This window comes from Apteryx mantelli, chromosome 1 (assembly GCF_036417845.1).
Source record: "Apteryx mantelli isolate bAptMan1 chromosome 1, bAptMan1.hap1, whole genome shotgun sequence".
In the NCBI taxonomy this organism is placed as follows: Eukaryota; Metazoa; Chordata; class Aves; order Apterygiformes; family Apterygidae; genus Apteryx; species Apteryx mantelli.
In genome coordinates, this window is record NC_089978.1 from 169,209,709 (window position 1) to 169,236,385 (window position 26,677).

Sequence of the window (26,677 nt, forward strand, 5' to 3'; positions counted from 1 at the left end):
GACTGTTTTCAGGAGCAAGCTTGCAAAAATAATGGATTTACCCAAAATGTAGTTTTGATCCTGTTAAAATTGCTCTCCAATATCACAGCTGTTCTACGTTAACCAGCATGAAGCTCAATGAAGTAGATAAGCTGTCAGCCTTCATATAGTATTTGCTTTACTATGAAACGATATTAAAGTTCATCAGCTTCATTTCTGTAGACAGTTCTACCTATGTGTCTATCGCCAAGGCAGGAAACTGCATAGCACCACAAGAAAAGCTAATGAGACTATAAAAAAGGGCTAGCCCTTTGCAGGCTGGGCCTGATTGCAGGGTGAGGTCTGGGAACATGCCTGGCAAGTCCGCCGAAACTTCCTGCTAAAGGCAGTCTTCCTCTTTTCTGAAAAATGGCATTGTTTGAATGCTAAAATATGGAGCTGGCTAGCAAGGATTTGACAGGGAGAGCCCCAGAAAGAGCAGGAAAGGGGAGCACCAGGACTTTTCCTGCTCTGGCTTCTGTAACATTGCAAGCTCCTCATTTCTGGGGGGACTCCTGATGACTCGCTCCACCTGACTGCTTTTCCCTCCTGCTTAAGTGGACTGTTGTCTTGGGCAAGACAGTCCTTCCTTCACCAGTTGCTCAACCCTTAAACCTTTGGGTCCATGACCACTGACCAAATCTTATTGCTCATACATGCGTTCACTTTTTCAGTAGGTGTGTTTTGCACCATCTTTAATGTGCCTTCCATTTGTCAGATGGCATCTTGGATAGCTTTATCACCTTCGGTATATGCACAGAATCACCACCTTATTAAACCCAGTCCAATTAGAAAAACACAGTATTTGACGTGTTCTCTGCACATGCAGATTACATGATGGAAATACCTGCATACATACATTCAGCCAACATGCCCATTTGCTTGCACTTCCGTAGGCGGCATTCCTGGCATTTTCTTCTCATGTACATGTCCATTTCACAGTTGCCTCCATTTTTACACTTGTATACTGCATTTTTTGTGATGCTCCGTCTGAAGAACCCTGCACAACACAGCAATGATGTAGATAAAAGACAGCACTCAAAGCAGCAGAGCAGTCAAATTGAAGATCATCTCCATCTCCATGGGGCTTTCTGAATGACACCTGTTCTGCAGCACTGTGAGTTTCTTTCAGTGTCTGGATGGCTATATTCTTGCTATTTGAATTGAGATTAGTATCCAAGTGATATAATTTAATACTGAGCATGATAAATCATGAGCCCATTTATTAGACATGAGCCCCAAGTAAGGCCCTGGAGCTGTGGACCTTGGGAAAATTCATACCCAAATCTGGGTCCTACCAGGTGCGGTTTCAGCACCAGCACTACAACTATAGAGGTAATTGCATACGAATAATCAGTGAAAAAGAAAATGATGCGGTTATGTCTCTTGAGGTACGGGATAATCAATGCAAGCTCAGAAGAAGAGTTAACTACAGTTACCGTTCCCTCTGCTCCTGAGAGCTGCTGAAGCTTCAAGTGCTGCCCACCCCTAGGTTTAATACGGAAGCTGTAACATATCTGCCTATTGTACATGTGACCTCCTCCCCTGCTTACAAGATACCTCAGTCTCTTTCACTAAATATTGTCCATCTGATGAGTGAGGCACAGCAGTTAAGCAATCCCCCAACTTCAGCTACACAAGAAGTTCTGCCGATATTGTCCCTGGATCCGCTCCAAAATTGCTCAGTGGTAACTGCAAACAGCAACTGATCCAAGAAAGCTACAGGACCTTTCCTCCGTCTGTAAAAATCTCCTATTTAACCACTGCCTAACACACCTCAGAGGGCAACAGTAGGCAAAATGAAGAGCACTCAAGATGTGAAATTTAATGCAATAAAAAGAGTCATCACAAAACGACAGAGGCTTTGCTGCCAATCATGACCTGAAAGTTTCCTGAATTTTTAGTGTTACCAACTGTGCCATCACAGTGTTTTTACATTATCGTTTGCAGGACAGAGACTATTTTGCACGCACTACAGAGGGCATTAACTCTCTCCTATGGTTCTTCCATAGGAAGGATCCTTAATTCTCCTCTCCATCTGAGGGCAGGTTTTTAAAATAGACTCTAGGGACCTTCTGCTGGCACATTGCTGATTTCTAGTGCAATTCAAACTAGAGCTCTGTGTAAATTTATGTGAACTAGACCTATTCACAAAGCTTTTGCTTTTTCATTACCACTAGCTGTTACAATAAAAAACACTGTAGTCTTCCACCTGGTGCTTCAATGACTAAGGGAGGCACCAAAGATCCAGTCTCCCATACTCAGTCATAGGGCAAATTCAGAGGTGAATCTGAATTTTTGCCCATTGTAGGCTTTGACTACATATTTTCAAAATGTGCTGAGCTAAGATACTATCCTGCTGAATCTGGGGGAGATAACAGCTGACACGATAATTTTGCCGTTGTCAGATGACAATTTCTCAACTCTGGCATGCGTTTTTTTTTTTTTAATTGCATAATCTCTTCCAAGCACCAGCATGTAGCTACAGCGAAATAATTCCACTCTTTGGTCATAACAAATCTGGCATTTCCCTGAATCTGCTTCAGTTCCTGCTTGAAACCTCATCCATGCTGCCTGTTTTAATGGCTTCTTTTCACATAAATATACTTGACTGACATCATTCTCTTTTGAAATGCAGATTACTTAGAACCTTCAGACAGCCCTAGGCATTATTTTTATTCATCATTCACCTGTAGTTTAATACACTCCATAATACCATTTACTGATCACAGAGGGGAGAAAAAGGCCTAGATTTAAGCTGTGTGTTCTTAGTGCCAGTTAAAGACAACTGCATCTGCTTTACCTCATTTATGAATTCTATTTGTTAAATTTAAATCCTATAATTCATGCCACATATTAATTAGTGGTAAATGTTAAAAAGCTCTGCACAAATATTTATGACATTCTAAGTCAGATTTCTGACATTATCGCTAACCTTGTCCACAACGTGTGTATATGCTTTTTTATGGAGGAACAAAGGCAAAGAGCTTTTAAAATGAACTTTTAAAAAATATGTAACACTGTAAAAGCAGGATAAAAATAGGGATGCAAAAGACAGGCACCAACAGGACTCAAGCAGTCAAATATTCTATCTTGGAATAGTGTTTTAAAAAATGAAATGATGTCATTTTTTGGCAAAAAGTACTGTTTTTAACACTACTCTCACTTCAGTTTTACCATGAAGCGACTCTTGAATCATAGTCTCTTTTGACAGACTGTTCCATGTTTAATTTTGAAAAAAAATTTTTTTTTTTGCTATGAATCAAATTCTTATATATTTTCCTTAATAATAATTCCAAAGTGAACTCAAACTGCCTGAAATGTTTTATACCTAGCCTTCCATACCAGGAGATGTTTTCACAGAAATTCAGATGCAAATCAGAGATGGCATTTGTTTGAACAGTGAAGGAGCAGCCTCAAAAGCTGAAGGTATTTTTGGCATAATCTAACTTTTAACTGACCTCACCAAATTACAAAAAACTCACTTTGGATAGAAATGCTGAATTCACATTTTTCTCTTAGCTAGTCATAAACATGATTAATTACAGCGAGAGCTGCTCCAGCATTACTGATGCTGATTTTTCTTACAGAAATTATGAACATTGAAGGAAAGCAGCTATTAAAAATGTAGATGAAAGCTTTACAAATATCTGTTTGCCATCCTGATGTCCAACTGCGTTGGATTTCTCAATTTAAAAGTTTTTGAAATCCGCAGTTGTTAACAAAATGCCTGCTCCACTCTGTCAGAATATCAAGAAGTGCTACAGAGCTGCTTCCCCCCATGCACACAGCTGGGGGTTAGTGTGAGAAGAAGATGAAAGTGGACCCCCCCCTCTTCACAGGCAGTCTTCTCAGTCTGGCATAAGACACATGAAATATTACCAGGAATGGTTTGAAGACCGCAAAAACTCAAACTGCCACCCTGTGCGGGGGGAATTCATAACCAACTTTCCTCTCAGCAGAACTTATTTTATGGCTTTATTGAACAAGTGTGATACTATATGAGTTCAAAGAAGTTCTGCAACGTCTCAAAAAGTGTCCCTACACAGACTAAGGCTATACCAAAGAGTCTTTGATGTCTATTTGTCTCAAAAATGACCTCTACTGCAGCAGACTTCGAAGCATAGTATAATGCTCCCTCTACCATAACAATGCCAGTGAACTGCCTCACGCATTATGGACCGCTACAGTCATGTTATTGTAGATCAAGGCAGCATTTTCCAAAGTGAAGTAATAGAGATGAGGCACACCTCGTGGACACCCCTTTTTTTTTTAACAGACCACAAGCAAATGTTCTAGAGAGCAAATGTCCTCCTTAATCTGCTTTTGTTTAATATGTAAATTATTAATGAAATATTTCATAGTTATTTGTTGATGGATGGTAATGTAGTAAGAAAATGTCGATGTATGCATGTACTCCTGCACATATCTTTAGGTCACTATTCTTGTGAAGGCCAATAAATAAGATCTTAATATTGCTCCTTCTGCCCAGAAACAAGAACAAGAGGACCGGAGAGTGTTGCTGAATGCATTATCTGAGAAAGAAATGAAAAAATCAACATATTCACCACAGAGGATTGAATCCCATAAAAAATATGTGCAAACTGTTCCCCTTTGAATAAGAATGTTCACTGCATCAACAGAGCAGGGGCACTGCAGGGCAGACATCAGTCCTGCAGGAAGGGATGTGTGTATTATTATGGACACATTTTGAGCATAAATTAACAGTCCTGTTGCTGAAAAGAAAAGCTAATCTCATACTTGGATGTGAGACATATGAGGCAGTCCTTCTACTGCACTAATAAGAGCACAGCTGAAGTATCAAGTCCAATTTTGGGTACCGTGCTTTGAGTAACATATACCAATATGAAAAATTCCACAGATGATACACAAAAATGATCATAGGTCTAGAAAGCATAATATCTTCTTCACCTTGTCAAATGAAATTACTATTCTAAGCACATCTTTTTACTGAATCAACTGTGTAGAAATAGAATGCATTATCTGTAAATAATTCAACTTTTACTGCTTGATCAAGGGTACTATCTTTTGCAATTGATGTTGCTGTCATAAAACAGAGTGAAAACATAAAATTATCCCAATAAAAGCACTGAAATAGTGGTTACATAGAATGATTCAAGCTGAATCAGGAGAGAAATGAACACATATTTGCTTCCAACACCAGCTTTAGTCTGAGTATTCACCTGATAGTTGTAACCTGCCTCCTCCTAAAAATATTTTTTAACAATTCCATAGCTTGTAATTGTAAGGTCTTTGAAAATCATTGAAAATAATTCTTTAAGTCATTTAATACTGAAGTCAACACACAGTAGGAATAGTTTTCTAAAAAAGTAAATGTACCATCACTTGGAATCTTCACATTAAAATTCGGTTTATTATGACAGCATTAATATGAGTTAGGACTGTTTTTTGGACTTGAGACTATTCACACGGGCATCAGAAAAAAGCCATTCTCTTATTTATTGGAATTATTGAGATAAACTGTATGGCCCTTGACTGTATTCATGTTTGGAGCGGTTGATCACTACACTCTGTTGTGCCCTCAGAAATGGATGCACAATAGATAAAGCATAACTTAGAATTAACTCAAAGTTCATTGTCAATGACAGTAAGCTCCACACATAAGAGGAGCAGCACTATATTTTAGTGCTTCAGTAATGTCCATGCTTTAGACTTTATCCCTAGAACAGAAATGATAATGAAATATTTATTCACAGAACAGAATGAAAAACAGTGGCATTATTTTTCTTCTATAATATACCTCAGCCCTGCCACAGAGCAACCATCTTTAGGTATAATAATTATTCCATTGGCATATCCTTTTTGTCCTCCTCTGCTAAAATATCTGGCAATAATGTTACCAATAATGACAATGATTTTCTATATCCCATTTATCCCAACACCAGCTTGTGGATATCATTTCTCTAAGATGTTAACTCTATCACAGAGTTATAGTCTGTCTCCTGAAAAGTTCCCTCTCTAGGAATAGAGGAGGCTATCCCTATGAATAAGTCTAGAATTAGAAAGGTCATTTTGTCTCTCAAACCCAAAGGCAAATACCATGTGCTTTGGGAGCTGAGAGGAAAGAGGTTCTCTGGGAATAGTTTGCAGATGGGAGCTGACAGCTTTCATTTCCTTTCAGTACCCTCCTCAGGAGGGGATTGAACTGGCTACAAAACTGATATCCAGGGCAGCCTGGCATTGCACTTCCAAGGGCTACCATGGGTTTGATTCCTTCCACAGACACAGATCTGGATGAACATCCTCCAAGACAGCACAACCATGCTGACAGGCACCAGGCATAACCCCACCATGGAATCTGTTCTTCATCTTATCAAGAGTTAATCATGGCTCAAGAGCCATAGGTTGGCCAGCCTTGCTCTATTCACAGGAAAATGATGGAGGAAGCTGTCAATCTGTCTTGGGGAGAATAAAGTACAGTATACAACAGATGCCAATGAAAATCTCTAAAGTGCTTAAAGACTCGGATAAAATTACCAAGAAAGAAAAAAAATAAATCTTCAGAAACCACTACGCTTATTAGCTGAATTGTATTCTGTAATCGCTCTCATCCTACCTTTGCATCCTTCACAAGTAAGAGCATTGTAGTGGTACCCAGAGGCCTTGTCACCGCAGACCACACAGAGTTCTTCTCCTTTCACCCGTCCTGTGGAGTGGCCCAGTCTTGGTTTTTTGGCCACAGGGATATCCATTATCTCTGTCTCCCTTGTGAAAAAGGTCTCTGAGGGTATTCTCCTGAGCTCGTACATCCCAGGGGAATACCATTCCTCATGCTGCGGAGGGTAGAAGCCTAGGGGGTTGGAGTAATAAGGCGGTGATGAAATCTGAGGCTGAACTTGGGGAAATGGCACACTGTTGTACTGTGTGTAAGGTGACACATCCGCCTCTTGCACTGGAGAACTCATTGGCTCTGAAAGGACACCTGAAAAATAATAATGCAAAAACAATTTCTATTACAACTATGAAACCACAGTTAAGAGAACAGTTGCCACTTCCAGAAACATCCGTCTCAAATACAGTGAGGCTTAATCAAAAAGATTGCATTAACTGAGCTCAGATTTGCTGTGGTCTCAGTCCTACGCACAATAAATAGCAAATTTTGAAAGATACCATGCAACTAGTACTATAAATGTTCAGTTGACAAGAAAGAGTAGTCCACACCACAGAGATGATAGCAGTCTGAATTAGGTCGCACAGCAGAATAAAAATAATCCAAACAAAAGCCAAAAAACCTATGGCATTGATGAAAATTGGATCAAAACAGAAAAATCTTGTTAATTTCTATTTAATTCTGAATGAATACATTGTGATATGGAAAAAAATTACACTGGGGAAAGAAGACAAGAGTGGGGTTTAATTAGAAAACTAAGAACATGAAATAAACCTTCAGAAAAAGTCTGAAAGGGAAAAGCGAGGTTACCACAAAGGACCAGGGAAGATATTCCTAATCTAAATGGTGAAATGGGGACCCTCTCTCCAGCCAGCCTCTAAGCCAGCAACAAACTTGGCAGGAGTGAATGAGATGTGACATGAAACTGTTACAATCCTTTCCTGGAAAAGTAACAAGTAAAGTTGAAGTCAGTATCAACACAGTGTCTGGAGGCTACCTTGGCATTGTCTATTATACAGTGGGTTCCAGTTCTGCTTGTGATGTTCAAAATACAAACAACTTAAATCTCATTTTTGGTATATCACAACAACATCCATCAGTCCTTGGAAGATGTAATTTAAATCAAGCCCACAAGAGTAACTGAAAAGTTATTTGCAAACAATTGCACGTTTTCTGTTGGAGAAAGCCACATCTTGCTATTTCCTGCAAATGACCCAATTCCTTACTTAGAACCAAGAAGAGAGTCTGAGAAAAATAGTGCGTGTTTCCAGGACGATGCAGAGTCCCACTCTTACTGGAGTCTACAGCAGAATTTACGAGGAAATTGTAGATAAACTTTCTTTGGTGACCATTACTCAACAGTGTTCCAAAAACACTCCAAAAAACAATGTTATTGACATGAAATCAGTTCCCTGGAAAGTCTCCTTCACTTCTGAGGAATCAGAAACAGTGAAGAAACGCTAACAGTAAAGGGATGGGAACATCTGTAATGACAGCAAAGAGTAAAAGTCTGTCATGGAGGAGTCTTCCCCCTCCTTTGTCTCACTTCAATTAGTGCCAGAATCAAACCTTCACATTTCAGCTACTTTTTCACTTTCAAAGTCTCACACTCTTGCTGTGCAACCTTCTGCCCTTTCTACTTTACCAAGCTGCAGAAGTGATACAAGTGCTGTGGATTTGCCTAAATCATATATTGTCTGCAGCACGTCTTTGCAGATAGTAAACGGCTCAAGAATAAGCAGCAAGACATACAGCTGAAAGTCTGGGACACAAGTACAAATGAGAGTAATGGTGACATTTATTTTTAACAATTACTTTAGTTAGAGCTGCATTTAGTCACTGCACAAGAAGTCAGGGCCCCAAGAACTACAGTAGTGCATAGCAGAAGGTCCATTGCAGTATGTTTAGAAAACCCTCATAATCAATAATTCTATTCTGCTTCTGGAAGAAACCAAAAAAGTCTAATCTTACTGTAAAAAATTAAATACAGAAAAAACCCTACATCCCCTTCTTTCGCCTTGCTTATCTTGTGCACACATAGCGTCCCCACTCAGAATAATGGAAGGAGGAAAAGGAGAACAGAAGGAGTGGGGAGAAAGTAAGAGAGCAAGATCTATAACCTGGTCTAAAAAACGTGGTCTGAGCAGTGTTCCCCATCCGACTGTATAACTGAGGCCCATTAATGAAGACTCTTGCTTCCAACAACAGCTGAAAGCATCCTAAATTGGAAGAGGCTGTCCTGTGTGACATTTTAAGACCACACTGATTTTTTGAATTGTGCGTTGCAAAGTACGTATGAGTCTAGAACAAATAGCTTCTTATCGTAAAAGAAAACTAATCTTATCTTGCCAATTGGAATGTACATATAATTTTATCCAGATATTAATAAAGGTCTCGGACGTACTGGTCTCACGCCACCATAAAGCAAGAGCCAGCCCACAGAAGTCACTGGAGTTGCAGTAGTGTAAATCAGTGAAAGTAAAATCAGAGGTAAGATCATTGGAATACACCAATATTTGTATGGTTTTAGCCGTTTATATATTTTTCCTTTTAGAATTTTTAAAATAAGACTACTAAAATGCACACAAATGTGATGTTACTTATAACTATAGACCTTTTAGGTTATGTTTTGCAATGTATGTTTCTACAAGAATCTGGAAAGTTTACCAATATTATCTGAGTGAAAATTTTACATGGACGTAGGCATCATTTTACAAATATTTTTCCACAATACCACTTGCAGCTGAAACTCATTGAAGAGTTTTGTTTCTGTTTCTTCAAATTTTACACAGAATATTTTTCATTGGATTAAAAAAAAAAAATTGACATATGCTTAACATAGCTTGTAGAATTCAAGGGGAGTTTTCCTTATAGAAACTAAGCAGTGTTCTCAATTTCCAGAATGATACTGAGGTTGTGTGCAGGTTCAAGAATAACATGCTTTATTCAGAATATTACAGAAATTACTATGATATCATGTTTTAAAGTAAAAGTTATTGTTTCATTAATGTAAAGCTAATTATAGGTGAAAAATACTAAACAGGGTTAAAATATGAAGCCCTGGCTCCCTAATAGGATGTTCATGAAGGAACTTAAAGAAATAAGAGCAAAATTCAGGATTAAGTAATTTGGGAACCATAACATAACCATTAATGAAATCCTGATTTAATTTCAAACAAGTTACTTTCAGTTGGATTAAACAACCTTCTAGCATCCTTCTGCTTCAAAGAAGAATACATGATCAGATAACAAACAATTCCAAACAAGAACACAGCAATATCCTACCTTAGGCAGTCTTCAGTCTGACCATTTCTTGAAGAAAAATATTCTCTTTAAGGTATCCAGACCTTCTATCCCTCTCTTTCTCTTTTTTCCCCCCGCTAAATACTATGTATAAACAAAACTTCTTAGCTCTGCTTTATCTGTATCCTGTTGATTTCTTTACAGTGAGAACTTTCTTTAAGACTAGCAAAGGAGTGACACAGGCCAGAGGTTATATAGTTTACTGATTAACTTCATTACAGAGAAACGTATTTGTAAATGTCTGAAACAATAGCAATGCCAACTCCCACTGCAAATTTACCTGGATAAAATTTGGTTACCACTCAAGTGGGTGCTTCCAAGTAGCCCAGATATTATAATTTTGTAACTATTATGGTTTATTTACAATAAAATTTTCATCAAAAAAAATAACTAACTTGAGGCAATTCTGTGCAATAGGTGAACTTTTCAATATCACAAGGAGCATGTTTCAGCTGACTATGGTAACAGGTGCTTCATAAGCACAGAAACACTTGTGTTCTCTAAAAAAGACCGGATTGCTCAGACCTTTCTGGACCACTCTGTAAGACTACATAGAAGAGAGCCATAGAGATGTCCTTGACCCAACACCAAGTGGAGGGGATTGATCTACATCTATGTTGCATAGGGGTAGCTCTGACTCTCTCTAGAGCAGACTGGATGCATCCATGTTACGTAGCATCTGGTGCTGATCTTACTCTGGGCCCCACACAGCGTCCCCGTGGTTCTCAGACACTATTGTTTTGTATGCGTTTTTCAGTTCAAAGTGTCTGAATTAAAGTGAGGGCTGTGTTGCTTGCCGCCACAGTAGTCCTGGGATAGCGTGAAACAGAGCTGGGGGTGTTGCATTCCCTGGTTTGATGGTGGCTGAGGTGTTTGAAGGTACAAAACCCACTGAGACAGTGTTACAGGATAGTATAGGGTAGAGAGAGACAAAACTATTGCGGTGTTGTCTTTGCTACCTTTTTGGGAATAGTCCCTGGAGTAAGCCCATTTCTTACCCTGCTAGCATAGTCCAAAACAGAGCTCCAGAACAAGCTAACAGCTGAGCAGTGCCAAGATGGACAGTCAGGGGTGTTGTGCCTGCTTTGGCTTTTCAGCCTCTTTTATTTAGCAGTGTGGATGAGCCCACTAAGACTAACATCAGACTGGTGGCCAGAAGTACAACTCAGAACCACACCTGGAAGGAAATAGTGAGAAAGCCAAACCTCCAGTCTGCAAGAATCCCTGTGTTATTTCACAAAACACTGCTTACCAAGATAAAATCCACACATGAATCACACATGCACAAATGAAGCATTACACAAATGGATTTGGGGTTTGCCTTGCTCTGTGGCGCAACCTTCATCCTCAGAGCCCAGTCCATCTGCATTTTTTCCTTTTTTAAGATTTTTCTCACTGATCCTCATTCTGCTTATTTTGGCTCTATCTGTAATTATTATATATGCATACAATTTTCTGTTTTAATTTGTGTTGCTTTGTTTCCTTTTGATTTGGGGGTCTGTTACTGGCCTAATTATCTTCTCTGCAGGGATAAAGCCAGATGCTGCATCATCTGCCAGGTGTTGCTGAAGACAGATAGTTAGTTAACATATCTTATGATCTTGAAGCTCTTTAATCAGTTTGGGCACTTGATCCTACTTCTAAAACAAACAAAAAAAACCCCCAAATAACCAGAACAAATACAAGCTGTCTGAAGGAGTCAGCCTTTTCCATTCTTCTTGGGCACTGTTCTAGTCCTACAACAATTCTCAATGTCATTTCATCATTCTTGCATTGTCCAATATTTAAGACAAGATTTAAGAAGTATTGCTTTCTTTTCACTTTTGCTGCATTTCATTTTTGTTTGTCCATTCCAAAGCAGCTTTTCTGTGTCTATTTCAGAGGAATTTTTAAGAATGCTAATTCCCCCAAAAGCACTTCTTTTTGGATAGTGACATGTACAATGAGGATAACATTTCTTGTCTTGCTACATTTTGCTGTCACGTTGCAGGAAGACAATGTCAGGCCTTTCAAAACACTTAAAATTGGTCTCTCCACTTGAATTGAATATATAATTGTACTGATTTATCTTTCCATGTTCTTATGAAAACTTCCATCTCTGTCATGTTTGATGCTTCAGACTAAATATCTTGCATATTAATAACTCCTATATAAGGTGCTTTCAACAGAAATATAGAATGGAGCTATTATTTTAACAGACCATTACTCACTCATCATGTAAATGACAGTGAGTCTAATGCTGTATGTATTTCAGATGCCATGCAAATAGGTATAATTACAGTCCATAATTAAAATGTATAGGAGATATTAAAATGTAAAGGAGTGTCCAAAAACTACTTCAATCCCTTGTAGAAAAGGGCAAGTGATAACCATTGAAAGAAGTAAAATAATGGAAATATGGGTATCTCACACATAAGTATTGGCCCTAAATGGGGAAAAAAAAAAAAAAACTTTCTAAGCCAAATGAAATATGTTACTAGATATCTTTTTGCAAAGGTCTTGCTAGGACAGCACTTTGTCCCAGCTGAATTTCCAAGGCTTAGAGCAAGGCTCATCAGCTTCAGCATGGCACTCTGCTAATACACCTCAGCAGCCTTCGGAGCATAGGTTACATCCAGCCAGTCTGGAGCAAAATGGAGGAGCTCAGGTCAGTCTACAACTGTCAGTTTGGACACATCCACAGGATAAAAGCATGGCTCCACTGAAGTAAGCTACAAAGCTCCCATAGGTTTTAAGTGAGGCAAGGATTTCTACTCTAAATCGCAAGTGTTTGAAAACACAGGTTGGTAGACATGTCACCTTCTTTTAGTTCAGGTTATCAAATTGGGCCAATCTTCACATAGCTGGCCTGATTCAATTCATAAGGGCTTGTAAAATTAAAAAAAAGTTTGAACTGAGGAAGAGAAATATCTTAATAGGAGAGGTACCCGTGGAGGCCCATGCACCTCTGGGACTCCTTACCAGGAAGAGCCCCTTTCCCTCACTGGGAAAACCAGAGTTGCAAGGAAGAAAAAGTTCCTCTTGCTTGCAGGTGCTATATGTACCTGTTTCTGACCACTTCTACAAGTAGTTTTTCTATGAGGAGATCTGGGATGTTTCCCAAACACCTGAGCAGGGAGGTAGAAAAACAGCAGGAGTTTTCCAGAAAGGAGGGATGGAAGGGAGAGAGTCCTTCTACTGTGGTTAAAATTACTTCCTCATTTCCATTTTGAGCCTCTCTTTTCAAGAAAAGCTAATATATTTCCATTTTTTTTATAGAATGCGAGTATGTACTCTTGAAAAAGGAGACCGTTTTGTGTAAGAGTCAATGTTTGTAAGCCAGCAATTCCTCACTCTGATGTAATCATCAGAGCTGTAAAATGTGAGAAGTCTTATGAGAAATCTATATTCTTAAGGGTATTTTAAGAGAGAAGCTTTTTCCTGTTTCCTTAGGTGTGTGGTTCTCTGCCTGCGAGAACCCAATGTCAAAAAATGTGAGTAGTTTACAAAAATAAAATTGAGAGGCAAAATTGATTCATACAAGAAACTTGAAGAGATGGAGTCATGTCTTAACTATAAGTAATTTTCTCTATCGACTCAGTTTCATATTATTTGTAAGGGGATTGCTTTCATCTGTAAAAGCAAAAGACACTAAATTTATAAAGCGCTCAGTCTGAGACAAAATTGAGTGACATCCACAGAACAGGACCAAGTGACCACATAAAACAATTAGAAGTCAGCTTAACTGAAACAGAGCAGGAATGGAAAGTCTCCTTCCCAACAGGACACCTAATTCAACCCCTTAATACATTTTTTTCTTTCTGTTCCAGAAATCTCAGTTTGAATTGAATCTCCATTGTGCCAAGCTCTGAACACCTATAATGGGCAACACAATCCCTTTTCTGAAGACCTGACTATTTCTGAGTGAGATTTTAATATAGAGGAAAAGTATATTTTGAATTAGCTGATCATGACCCTTAAGAAAAAAAACACCAACAACAAAATAGTGCCAAAGTAGACATCAGAGGGAAAATCTTCTCACCAAAAGTCTTAAGAAATTCAATCAGTCAGGACTTTTAAAGGGATGACTGAATATAAAGTTTGGCATCGTAAAGCTGAATGCCATCCCCTTCTTTGTATATTATGGCCTGGAAGGTAGCAAGGAGGTGTTTTAAACTGTAGTGAGTTACTTATACTTTAACAACTGCAGAACGTTGCATTTGCTAAAAAAGTATTTCTCTCACCACAAAACAACGAATATGGGGGGGGAGAAGCAACAACACAGTAGCACATAGGTTTTTGCATATCGTTAGTGGTACTGTTTCACCACTACCACTTTATATACCACTGCTATACCACTGGACTTGGCTGGAGCTTGGGGCATCAGGGCAGCCCAAAATAGTCTCCCATGCCAGTAAACTCTCAGAAACAACGTCCTGGAAGCAGGGTGGAAAGTTTCCATGTTTGAGAGTCCCTCAGTGCCAGAGCCTCTGTTCTTGTTTCAGACAGATGAAATTGAAATGTTTTCAGATTTTCCACCCCTCAAAAAGGCAGAATTCTGGTCTTATCTGCAATGGAAACTTCTGAAATACTGCAGCTTTCCAAGGGGGTCTGTGGTGTGTGCAAGACCCTTAACGTGTTGTGTCACTTGGCAAAGGGCCCCCATCTCTGCCAAAAGAACAGCTAAAAATGTATTATTCTCTTATTTCTGAGTGGTACACATAACAGAAGGCAGCTTCATAAAATATTTATCAAGGATTCTTCATTCATTAACAAACCCATGTTTAGCCTTGAAAAATTCAGTAGCACTGTAGTGAGGAGAAACTTTGCAGTCTACATTATAAGTTTTCTTCTGCACTAAAGTTAAGAGTAAAAGCTTTTAATGGTCTTAATAAGACAAGTTTTAATGTAATTGAAATGTTTTTCACATATCTGTGTAATATGGCAATGTACATAAGTTATAGTATAACTTTATTACAAATTAACTGAAAATAATATCTGCTCAGTTTGACTTAAAGGACTCGCATGAAGATAACATCCGGCCTATATACAAAGGTCTGCCTTTGCTGAATGATTTCAGGTGTTAGAATACTGTTATAAAAATAACAACCTACAAGCTCTGCTACTGGCAGTGGCGACAGCAATAAGGTGCATGTGCAGGATTATGGTATGTAAGACCACAGACCCATCATCTGCCATTCTTTCCATAGGGACTGATGTTGAAAGAAGGTCGGCACATGAGGCCCACGTGTACCTGAACTGGGATTTCAGTGCATTTTCTTTTGGGTTTCTGGGTAAAGGATAATCTGCCATTCTAACTTAATTTGATGACTTACCAAATAAATGAGGACCTTCCACAAGAGAAAATCCATCAGCAGCAGCTAACTGGGGATGTCCTATTAAATTCATTTCAGATCCCATTTAGTCTTCAATTCCAGAGTAATATGATAATTTAGAAAGGTTGAAAGGAGACCCTGAAAGATACAAAGCAAAAAGCATATTTAAGATGAGATAAAAACTCATTTTTGCGTACCTACTGAAAGGCAGGATTCAGGAAATTGTTTCAATATTTACTGTAACAAATCTTGGTTTAAAGTTACAACATCTAATTCAGCCTTTAAATAAAATACTGCATCTACTTTGTTTATTTTTTCCTTGCCGTGATATATTTTATTTGTGATCTTTCTGCTGCTCATTTAAAACCATGGCAGTTTATGCTCAGCCTTATTCAAATATGCACAGACCAAAGCGCTGGCATGACCCGCCAAGGGCCTGTTGCCCAGCCCCTCCCACCACCCTTCCAGGGAATACTGGTTGTTTGCATTGTTTTTTCATCAGTCTTTCATCATTTTGTTGTTTGCATTTAGTAAAAAAGTGCAAGTTTATGGTTAAGTCAGAAGACTTCCTAAACCAGGAAACTTGAGTTTAATTTCCTGGGGTCGGCTCTTTATCTTGCCTTCAGTAATTATTGGCCAAAGAGATAAATGGTAGCAGAAACAGCAAGCAAAGTGTTTCTGTAACTAGTAGGATAGTTCACCCATCTCCCTTCGTGGTCTCAAGCAGATGTACAATTCTCACGCTTGGCTTTGCACAGGGAAGGTGGGAGATGCTTGGGCTGCTCCCTAGTGTGCTTTCCTGCCCAGTGGGAGAGAGGTGCTTTCACCTCCCCAGGATGACTGTGGCACTGAACCTGTGTCTTGCCCTTCCTGCTCTGACCACTAGGCTATTAAATAAGAGGTAAGAGTCATGCCATTGCATCCTACTTGAGCAGAGGCTATAGCTAGAGTGGCACCGTGGCGGTGAGGAAGCGCCAAGGCCAGCCAGAGTGTGCAAGGTTTCCTTGCCCAGGCCAGATCCATTGGGATGGAGCAGGAAGGTGGCCTGGCTCATGTGGGTGGGATGGGGCAGCTCGGGGGCTGATTTTGGCTAGCTTTCTCTCAGCAACAGGGGAACGCATAACTCCAACACAGAGGTGTCCCAGGGGCTTATGCAAACACCAAGAAGATTCTGTATAAAGTTGATGGAAATCATTTGATGGAAGTTTTTTTAGAGTCTCAATTCCATTTTTGGATTTATCCCTGTGGAACTGTCCATGGGATGGTGTTTCCACTCACTGAGACCTTTTTTGAGAGCTATAATCCAGTCTGCTTCCCAGTGAGGGCTCAACATGTTTCTCTAGCAGAAGTGAAGTCATCTGACAAAAATGTGAATACAGCAGGGGGTCCCAGCACTGAGCAAACTGGAAAGCAGTTTGTGAGAGCAGCGAGCACATGCTATAATTATATTCGGATTTGTCTATAATGATTCATTAAGTTCTTTCTTAACATAAACAAAGGCCCTCTAATTAGAGGGATGAGTTTTAAATGTCTGCCCACAGATAATTTAAACAGTTTACTCAGAAATGTCAAAAGCTGCTTGTGTCATAGACCCGATGAGGTTCTTGTGGCAAATAACATGTAAACAAACAGTCTCAAAGCTAACATAGAAACACAGCTTTGCAACAGCAAAACCTCTACATATCTTGGGACAAGCGTTGACAACTAGCCCAGCCACCCCAGCAGGCCCATGTCTACTTCTAACCATTTTACTATCTAACCATCATATTTGCTGGGGAAGGTACCTACTGCCAAACCAGAGCCCTCGAGAGAAGGGTTGCCCACACAGATTGCCAAGGGGAGCTTCGAACTGTAAGCCAGTTTTCTCAGGAACCTCCCAATGATGGTCCCTAGTGAAAGGGTTTCTCTTACTGCCCTTTTTAATGGCCCTGCAACAGGAGAAGACAGCAGCACAGTGTGAAGGACTCATAATGGGAAGTTAGAAATGCCAAAATGAGGCCTCTTAGGAGGGTTCCTGAAGCATTCTCTGGATTTTATTGCTGAAGACAAGAGGAGAGAAGCCATCTCCACCCTCTCCTCATGTAAAAGCACCTCAGCAGCCTTCCTGCAGCCCTCAAGAGTGCACCCCTTGCAGGATTAACTCTTTCTGCAGCTGGACTGGAAGATCATGTTCCACCACTATTATTTCTTGTCATGTTTCCTCATCTCACCATGTCTGATAAGCTAATACTGCAACAGCTAACACATCAGCCTTGAAATAGTGAATCTTTGTATGCGCATACAGCTCCTCATAGGAACTTATCCTCTTAGGAAATTTTGAATGTCATTGCAGTATATATTAAAGCCCCAAAAAGACATCAATTCCAAAATGTTTTGGTATATAGTCACACTTTCAATGGATAGCTTCTTTGCTTATAAGGTATATATCCTGTGTCTGTCCAACCTGTGCTGTGAATAAGCAGACAGAAAACTGCATTTTTAAACTCTAATATTGTATTTGTATTTTTACAGTCTCTTTGAACTGTATACAAACTTCTTTCATGTTCCGAGCCTATTCCATTTTTTATTATGTCATTAAATAACACCACTCTTTAACCTCAAGATAGACTTTTTAGAATCTATTATTCTTTTAATGACAAAAAAAATGTGCCATTAATAGTGCCTTGTTCACGGTAAGAAATTTGAGATTATATTTTATACAACCTCCATGCTAGAACATTTTGGTTTTTGTAAATCCACCCCTCCTGCCAAATTAATTTTGGTCTGCAGGAGATGGATTCAGTTCCAGTCAAATGTTCATGATGATTTTACAGTTCCCACCTGCTTTTTTTTATACCTCCATTTTCTTTAATATAATCAATTAATGGAGACCATTTACTGGATTTCATGGGAGAAATTATTCTTAGCCACCTCCTCTAATCTTATGTTCTGAGGATTTCTGCAAGGCATAAGACATGATCAACATTAAAAACGCTAGAAATATATTTTCCACTACACATGGCTTTGCTATTTTACATACTGATTGATATTTTGTTTTGACTTGCCACTGGAATCTAGCATGCTGTGAGCCAGCTATCCTATGTTAGATTTGACCAATTCATTTCACCAATATTTAAAATCAGAAGCTACCACTATGCAGCTTTCACTCCAGTTTTCAGGCCTGCACCATGGACATTTCCATTAAAACAATGCAGAACATTTAAGCGCTGCTTATTCCACACTTTTCTCAGTTCTGGGAAAGATGCAGGACACAGTAAGTCATTGTCACGAGGAATCACGGACCCAGAGGTGGACTACTCTGTTGGCAAAGAGCTGGTTCCCCAACTCGTAGCCCTTTGTTAGAGACTTCACAGCTCGACCATCCTAGGCTGTCACAGCGGTTATACAACAGGGGCAGCGCATCCCATCTCACTGCAATTCCCATGGAGCAGCTTCAGAAGCATTGCCCTGGCTAGTGGGATATTCCTGCCCAGCAGCTATATAGAGCCGTGTAACTTGATAGCAATATTGCTGGGTGAGAAGTGATGCTATCCACAACACCTGCACACTGAGCCTCTTAGCAAAAGCATTTTTTCCCAAATACGGAGTTTTTTTCCTCTGGGGACTCGCAGCTAAAACTGTCATCCCTGCTTCCAGAATCAGTTTGTCTGTATGAACTGAAATCAGTAGCCACTCTCTTAATTCAGGTTTCTTTATCCACCAAAAGAACACAATCGTCAAATGCTTCTAGACAGATATTCTCAGTTATCTTTGGAACAACTAAACATTTGCAGACATTTCCACCTCATGCTTCTTTTTTTACATTACGTGCATCTTTTAGCTATTTCTATCAAGATAAATCTAGTCTGTATCTTAGCCTACTTGACTGATATTCCATCTTGAGGTGCAGCAAGAAATATACCACAATAGATAAAAGCTGAAAGAAAGAAGTGCACAGGAGATCAATATTGCTCTCCAAAGTAAGAAACCCTGAGGAATTAAGAGGCAAACAATAAGCTACAAAACTAATTTTTTTTCCACAGAATTATGTTAGTTAACTTATTTTTAAAATACAGTTTACTCCACCAACTTTTGAGATGATTTTCATAGAGCAAAATTATACATTAAAGAGATTAATAGATATAAAATAAAATCTATGCTCAATAGCTTGAGATTATTTTCATCAATTGCTTATTAAGTGCTCTAAATTATGTTTAATTTTCATACATGTGTCCTTTAACATGTGTCAAAGCAGTCAGTCAATGCATTTTATGTATTCTATGTTTAACTGAGAAAACTGAGATGTATATTATTATGTATGTGACTTGTTCTACCACCATATGCATGTGCATGCATGTTCATTCAGCTTTCTCATGGGATATGTGTGCATGGGTGTATACAAATATGTGTGTATACACCTACACATGTGGGTATAGGTTTCAGTTTTATCCTGGACTCTTATCAATGGATGGCCTCTCACCCCACTAGGATCAATAGCAAAGCTTCCCCTGGCTTCAGTGAAAGCAAACTCAAGCCTCTTAATGAAGTAATTAAAGTTAAAATCATCCAGGCTCATCGAAAGGCAAAAGCATCGTAGCCCCATATTTTCATATAAAGTAAAAAAACGTTTGATCATCAGGAAAGCTCCATGAAAGTCTAATTGCATTTTACCTTCGTAAGAAGAATGACTGAACGTGTTTCAATTACCCAGTAAAGAAAGATATATCAAAGCACTGGTAAAGTTTTTCACAAATATTAGTGAGGTACATTTCCATCCTTCTGGCCAGTAATAGAGTCCTCTTCTTTACCCATCTGACTGCCAATTGCTCAAAGAGAAATTTGAGTAGCATCATAAATCTATGGCCTGATCCAAACACTGTTAACATCAATGGGAAGATTCCTGTCTAGTTCACAGGCTTTTGATCTGGTCTCATATCCTTTTTGTAGAATATTTAATACAGTGCCTCACTTATTTTTAATACAATGCCTCACTTATTTGAAAGGCTTTTTTATTTTCTTGTTTGTTTGTTTGAAGGTGTATGAAAAAGAAATGAAAGTGTTGTGAAGGTTTGTGCTCCTTGTCTTTTGCTGCCAGACCACATTAGTACGCATGGCACCATGGGCAGCTACACAGCAAATACAAGCAAGAACATGAGCAAGTTTGAAAATCAGAGGTAGGAATGGTATTACTGTGTTTGAAATTTACTGTTTAGTTGGGGTTTTTTTAACATGATATAGAAAATTAGAGAAGCAAAGACATACATTCTTGCAGCTCATTCTGAGGGGAAAATATATATCTTTAAACCAGTCAGATGTAGAACTGAAAAATCTACCAAAAGACTTGATGCCATCTCTGTAGGTAGGCATGTAAATTGAAAGAGTGGGGTCAGTTTCTGGCTGTCCCTAGGACAACTTCCCCACCACCTTTTCTCTGTGCCTTCTTTCCTCCAGCATCTTTTGCCTATCTTACCTGATAAGACTGCAAATCATCCTTTCTCAATCTGTTTTTTGACTCCTGTCTAGGCTAAGGGGACCCCAATCCTGTCCGGAGTCTCTAGGTTCTGCTGTAACACAAGCAACAGCAATAAAAATAACAAAACAAGGTCAAATGCATGTCACCTTTATAGTTTTATGAAGATAAATGACTAGCAGGAGCATTCAGAATAAACTGACATTTTCTTCAAAGCTGGACATGGATTCAAACGGTAGATGCTTGTAATGTGACACTCACTACTGCTTTTGCTAGTTACGTGAAATAAGTGCTAAAGTTCTGGAATTTCAGAAGATGCACCTATAATCTCTACACAGATCAAACGAGTTTCTTTTCAAACAAAGAAATTACACAAAACAAATTAACTATTCCCTCTCAGACTGTCCTCTCTTCTCCCATTAATTACATTTAAAATATTTTCAGTTCCTAAGAAGAAAAAATGAACAAACTAGTACAATTATAAAATTGATCCACATAATTAACTAGTTAGTGTTTTTGCAGGAAGCATTCAGTATCAAAGTTATGCTTTCTTTTCCACTGACACACAGACACTGAAGCCAGTTTTTCAATGAGAAATTCTAACACTGTCGTCATTTTTTTAGTGACCTTAACGTTTTTCCCAAGGGGAATTCCTGCTGTTACACCAGTTTGACAGATGAAATTACTTCCCCATATAGTCTATGTTCCACCGACTTCTTTATTCTTCCATCAAATACTAGTTTTAAAAACCCTTCTTTTCTGGTCAAGAGTCCATTAACATCCACGACATAATAGGTGTGAAAAAATGTACTTTTATACCACACAATTTAAAAGACTCAGATTTAAGGAATCATTACTTACTGTCCTTTTCTGGAATATTGCAGATGGCAGGATGTAGACAGTTCTGCACTCGGTTCAGTATCCTAACGATTCTCACACAGGAACATTTTTGTTTTGTTTTTTTTAGGTTTAGCAGAAGCCTGTAGTGATAACACGATGAATCAAAGCTTGGGCTCTTTGGCTCAGTGCCATAATGGACAAGGATTACTCATTAACGATCCTCTCTTTGCGAAACTCTCTAAACATTGGTTGTAAGTATTAAAACTTTGCAAACGCCAGCTTGCCCATCAGCGTAGGGACTAGAGATATGATTATTAACACACTCTGGCTATGTGTGCGGGGAGGTTGGCTCACAAACTAGGGTGGCAGTAACTTGTAAAATAGTACATTTTTCTTGTACACGTATATTTTTCTGACTCTCTCAGCCTGGATGTCTTTCCCATTCAAAGAGCCCAGATGGCCTTGCAAGACATGTAGTTGACTTTTAAGTATTTCAGCTATATTTTACACTTTGGGGGGAAATTGGAGCATTTCAGAGTATTACAGTGAGTGCTAAGTTACAGCATTGTTGGGATTTGGGGAGGTTAAAGTTCAGTTCCCAGGTCTGCCATGCTCTCTAACAACAAATCACATCATCACTTCGATTTGTGTCCAGCCCATAAAGCTTTAGGCATTAAACACAGGCCCTTAACTTCTAATCCTAGTGGTCTCACACACCTTTTGCATGCAAGAGGAAGAAACTGGTATTTGTAGAGGGTAAGTCAGATCCTGACTGGGCTGAACTGCCTCTGAAAATGCTGATCTCTTGCCACGGATAGGGAAGAAGCCTTGGAAAACTTCATTCCCACTTACCTGGTACAGTACTTAAAGCGGGATGAATCCAAGCTGTTCTGTACCTCCTTCTCCAGAAAAGAGAGGTGCTGGACAGCAAAAAAGAGTAGTCAGGTCCTCTCTGGGAGAAAGGTGACAGCTGCTGGCCATGAAGTTACCAATAATAACACCCCTTGCTTTCCCCCAGGTTTAAGAATAAAAAAAAAGGAAAGGAAAGGAAAGGAAAGGAAAGGAAAGGAAAGGAAAGGAAAGGAAAGGAAAGGAAAGGAAAGGAAAGGAAAGGAAAGGAAAGGAAAGGAAAGGAAAGGAAAGGAAAGGAAAGGAAAGGAAAGGAAAGGAAAGGAAAGGAAAGGAAAGGAAAGGAAAGGAAAGGAAAGGAAAAAGGAAGAGAAGGTTCTTCAGCCAGAGAAAATCTCACAACAAAGGAACGGGATTTAATACCCCCATTCACTAACAAATGTGTTGCATTAAAATATTTTTCCTTTCCCTACAATAATAGAGGCAAGTGACAAAGTGATGCTTTGTCCACTAATCAATATTTTCAAGACATTATTGGAAAAAGCAAAGAAAGAATCCACATGATCAAAAGAGGAGAATGTTGCCTATAGCAACGACATGTGGCATTACTAGTTCAAGCCAGGTGTTCATATTTTATTATGGCTGATGTGCAAATGAAAATTGAACAGAAAGGAATTAGAGCAAATGAAATAAGTCTTCTGTAGTGTTACAAGAGACTATTTACACAATATTAAGGAAAAGAAGAGGGAGAGAAGAGATTTAAGTCCAGTAAACACAGGACATCTTTTCTAAAATAACATTGTATGCTGTAATTTCTAAAATTTCACAGAATTAATTACATCCTAAAACTTCTCTAGACAATATTAACAATTATTTTGCAACTAACAGATAGTATGAGATCTAAAATACATCCATGCCATTAACAGTGAAAATCTGTCTTCACTTGCAGGGTAAGGATATATATATAGTATTCAGGGCTAGAGGTCTGTGTGCATAGAAAATACAGCTTCATAAAATCCACACTCCATGAAAGAGATGGAAGTTTTGTTGTAGCCCATGTCTCCTCCTCCATCTTCCTGCCACCCTGCCTTTTCTCCGCTGAAATAATTGCAAGCCCATACTTGCATTGACAAATTAGCTCCTGTAGTGAATTATGTCTCACCTCAGCCATGGGAAGGCAAGAGACAAATCCTGGCAACAAAGTAGTTTTTCTTCAAAAACATGGATGGGAAAATCTAGCAAAGGAAGAGGGAATTGGAAGGAAAGAAAGAAAAGATAGGTTGGGTATTCATCTTTAATACTTTCTTCTCTTCCCTATGCTTGCCTGCGAGCATCACCACACATTTAAAAAAAAGAAAAAAGGACAAAAAGTTCACACACTAGTGGCCAGTACCTTCTCCTTTTTGCCTAGGAAATCTTTGTCAACAGCTGTGCAACAGCTTTCTGGCTACTAACAGCCTGTTGCTTGGAGCTCCAGCAGCTCTGTATACAGACAACAACCAGTCATGACTGGCAAGAGACCTTGGATCCACGTTTGATTTATAGGCCAAGAGACATCTTCCATCGTGACCGAAAGCTGCCTGTGCTTGAGGCCTCTTTCTCCACAGCTGACAGCTCCCAGCAGGAACGACACTGCAGATAGGCACACAGACACCTGAGCACCCACCCAAATCCAGCTGTATGCCAGCACGGGCCGAGACGTCAGCTACAGCTTGGAAAGTGCTGCTAAACCCACTAGAGATCACGAACTGGCCACCGAATAGCAGAGTTGTTTGCATCCTTTTGTCCATCTCTGCAGTACCCTGTATTTGTTGTTACACAGAGGACACATCATTCACATCACTTAAGTTATGGTCTATGTCTTTGGACTGGCCTTTCTTTATTCTCAGGCACTCTCGAAATATCACCATTCACCACTCTACTGAAGAAAGGAAGCATTTCCTGAAGGATGGCCAAAATTATCATCAGCTTATGATAAATTTTATCATACTAAGATAATTAAGTAATCTTAATAGATAAGTCTGCTTGTGTACAGCGTTAAAAAAAAAAGAGGAAAGAAATGGGGTGCAAAGTTTCAAAGAATTAATACTAGTGGCTAGTCACCTTTTTTTTTTTTCCTCCACCTTTTAGAAGTGGAAGACTAACTCTACTTTTAAGATTAGTTTATCTCATGGAATAAGCCTTTCATGAATCAGAGCCTCCTCACTGTAAGTTGCTTTCTGACCATTTGGTTTATGAACAGGGCAAAATGTGTTCAAAAATCCTATGTTTTGCCCTGATATAATCTAATATTCTGTCTCTGTCACTCAGATTTTTAAGGCAGAGTGGCATGAAACTGTGTGACGAACATGGAATGATGTGTCCTAAGGGGGGAATTTCTTCGCAATGGCAGGTGGTTAATAGTTGGCCAACGGTCTGTAGCAAGAGCACGTACGTTATTAACAAGATACGATCCTACAGCTGACAGTGCAAGGGGAGAGCTGAGCATACATGGAATCAGCTACCGTATCTGATACTAAACTTACATATGGGGGACTTGTTCTATGTCCCTCCAGTTGATTTCAACTGAAATTTCAGAATGTATTTATTTATAAATAATTTTGGGATATTCCACATTATATTTTCTCTCAATTATTTTAAATTTAATGCTTTGCCCCCCCCCCATTTCTAAGAGTTATAAGTTTAAAAAACTACTAGAGGAATCACAGCTTTAATTTAAGTATGTTAGTATAGTATTAGCTGATAAGAAGTTCTGCTAGAGGCCTCGGAGTAAATATATACTTTATTCTTTCACTTTTTTCTCTTGACATTTTGATGTTATACAGTACGATAGCAATTGAGTTCAATAAGGGTTAGCTTTCATTTATGTAAATATTTTATAAAAGTTATGAAATGTTGATCTATTCCAGTAAATGAGCATGTTGTCCTTTCATTAATAAGCAGTTCTTTTAAACCAAAAGTCAAAGGTGATGACTGAAGTATTATTATTAAAAGAAAAATTGGGATATTTTTAGATGGGCTTTTGAATCTGTCTAAAATACTCACACTAAGGAAATTCATTTTGCAAACATTTAAACCACTGCTTGGTTTTAATAATGTGTCTAGTGTCAAGGGAAAAGACAGATGTTTAAAGGACTAATTTGATGCCTTGCAAAGAACTATTCCTTTCAGGATGGGAAGGAAAATATAGTTTGCAGTCACATGAATGGACTATGTAAGCCATAAACCACTGGAGGTGTAGGAGGACCCTCAGCTAATGTTATTTGGCAAGTCAGACTCACTGATAACCTTTTTAAATGATTGGGCTACTTGAATAACTCTGTCCTATAATTTCTTGTTCTCGAGAAGCAATATTTTGTTCTGAAGTATTACACAGAGCACTACTCTCATTGCTCCTTCAGAGATCTGCCTGGCAGACACAGGATCTAGGCTGAGTAGCTAAAACAGAGCCTGCCAGTGCCAGAGAAGTCACTCCAGCCTGTCCCATGAGCACCACGTCATCCCAGGTCACAAGGGGCCATCATTCACTCAGCAGCTGAGACAGCAGTAGGACTGCCCAGGGAAAGCTCACTACATATGTTCACACATCCACGTGAAGAAAGAACATCAGATTTAGCTAAAAGGAGCCTTGCAAGATTCAGTTTGGTAGAAGTTGTATTTTTGCTTCTGCAAGGAGGACATTTATGTCTCAGGGAAGCAGGGCTGCTCCACAAGGGAGGATGAACCAGGAGCCAAGGATGACCCCATCAGCGGGGCACAGCACTCAAGCAGGTGCTGTGGGCCGGTAGCAACAGGGCCCATCGACAGTCCCAGAGGAGGCCAGGCAGTGAATCAGGCCCAGAGTCTATGCAGGGAATCAGTCAGGAGCAGCAGCAGACAAGGCCAAACACAGGACTGGAGAAACACCACCTGCAACATCCTGAGGATGGACCTGAGGTCCATCCGGCAGGCAGAGCAGAGGCAGGACTGGAGACAAAAGTGCCTACAGCTTACACCTGAAGACCATCTGGGAAAACCAGCCAGTAAGCCAGGGGAGCCATAGATAGCACAGGCTCATCTGCAACATAGTTCAAACAAGGCCTGAGGGCTCTGGGCTGAGCTTAATGAAGGCCCCGAGTCCATGGGCAGGTGGAGGTCCCAGGTGAGGCTGGTTAGGACCATTAGTGCACCCAGGGCCCTGACACTGAGCTGCTCTCAAAGCATTTGTTGGCTCTTTCTTGTTTCCTTTGAGAGATTGGACACATAGTGAGT

The 26,677-nt window shown here is 39.4% G+C and overlaps 1 protein-coding gene across 1 annotated transcript in view; it reads right to left on the minus strand.

The window, feature by feature from the left end:
* Positions 1–21,657, minus strand: part of NR1H4 (nuclear receptor subfamily 1 group H member 4) — a 40,421-nt gene extending 18,764 nt beyond the window's left edge. Inside the window, exons 1-4 of the mRNA XM_013947345.2 lie at positions 21,599–21,657; positions 15,289–15,426; positions 6,617–6,982; positions 878–1,018 (exon numbers count right to left, since the gene is read on the minus strand). Coding sequence (XP_013802799.1) covers positions 878–1,018; positions 6,617–6,982; positions 15,289–15,373 — 592 coding nt within the window. The 5' untranslated portion in view covers positions 15,374–15,426; positions 21,599–21,657. The remainder of the gene's footprint in view (positions 1–877; positions 1,019–6,616; positions 6,983–15,288; positions 15,427–21,598) is intronic.
* Between the last annotated feature and the right edge of the window lie 5,020 nt (positions 21,658–26,677).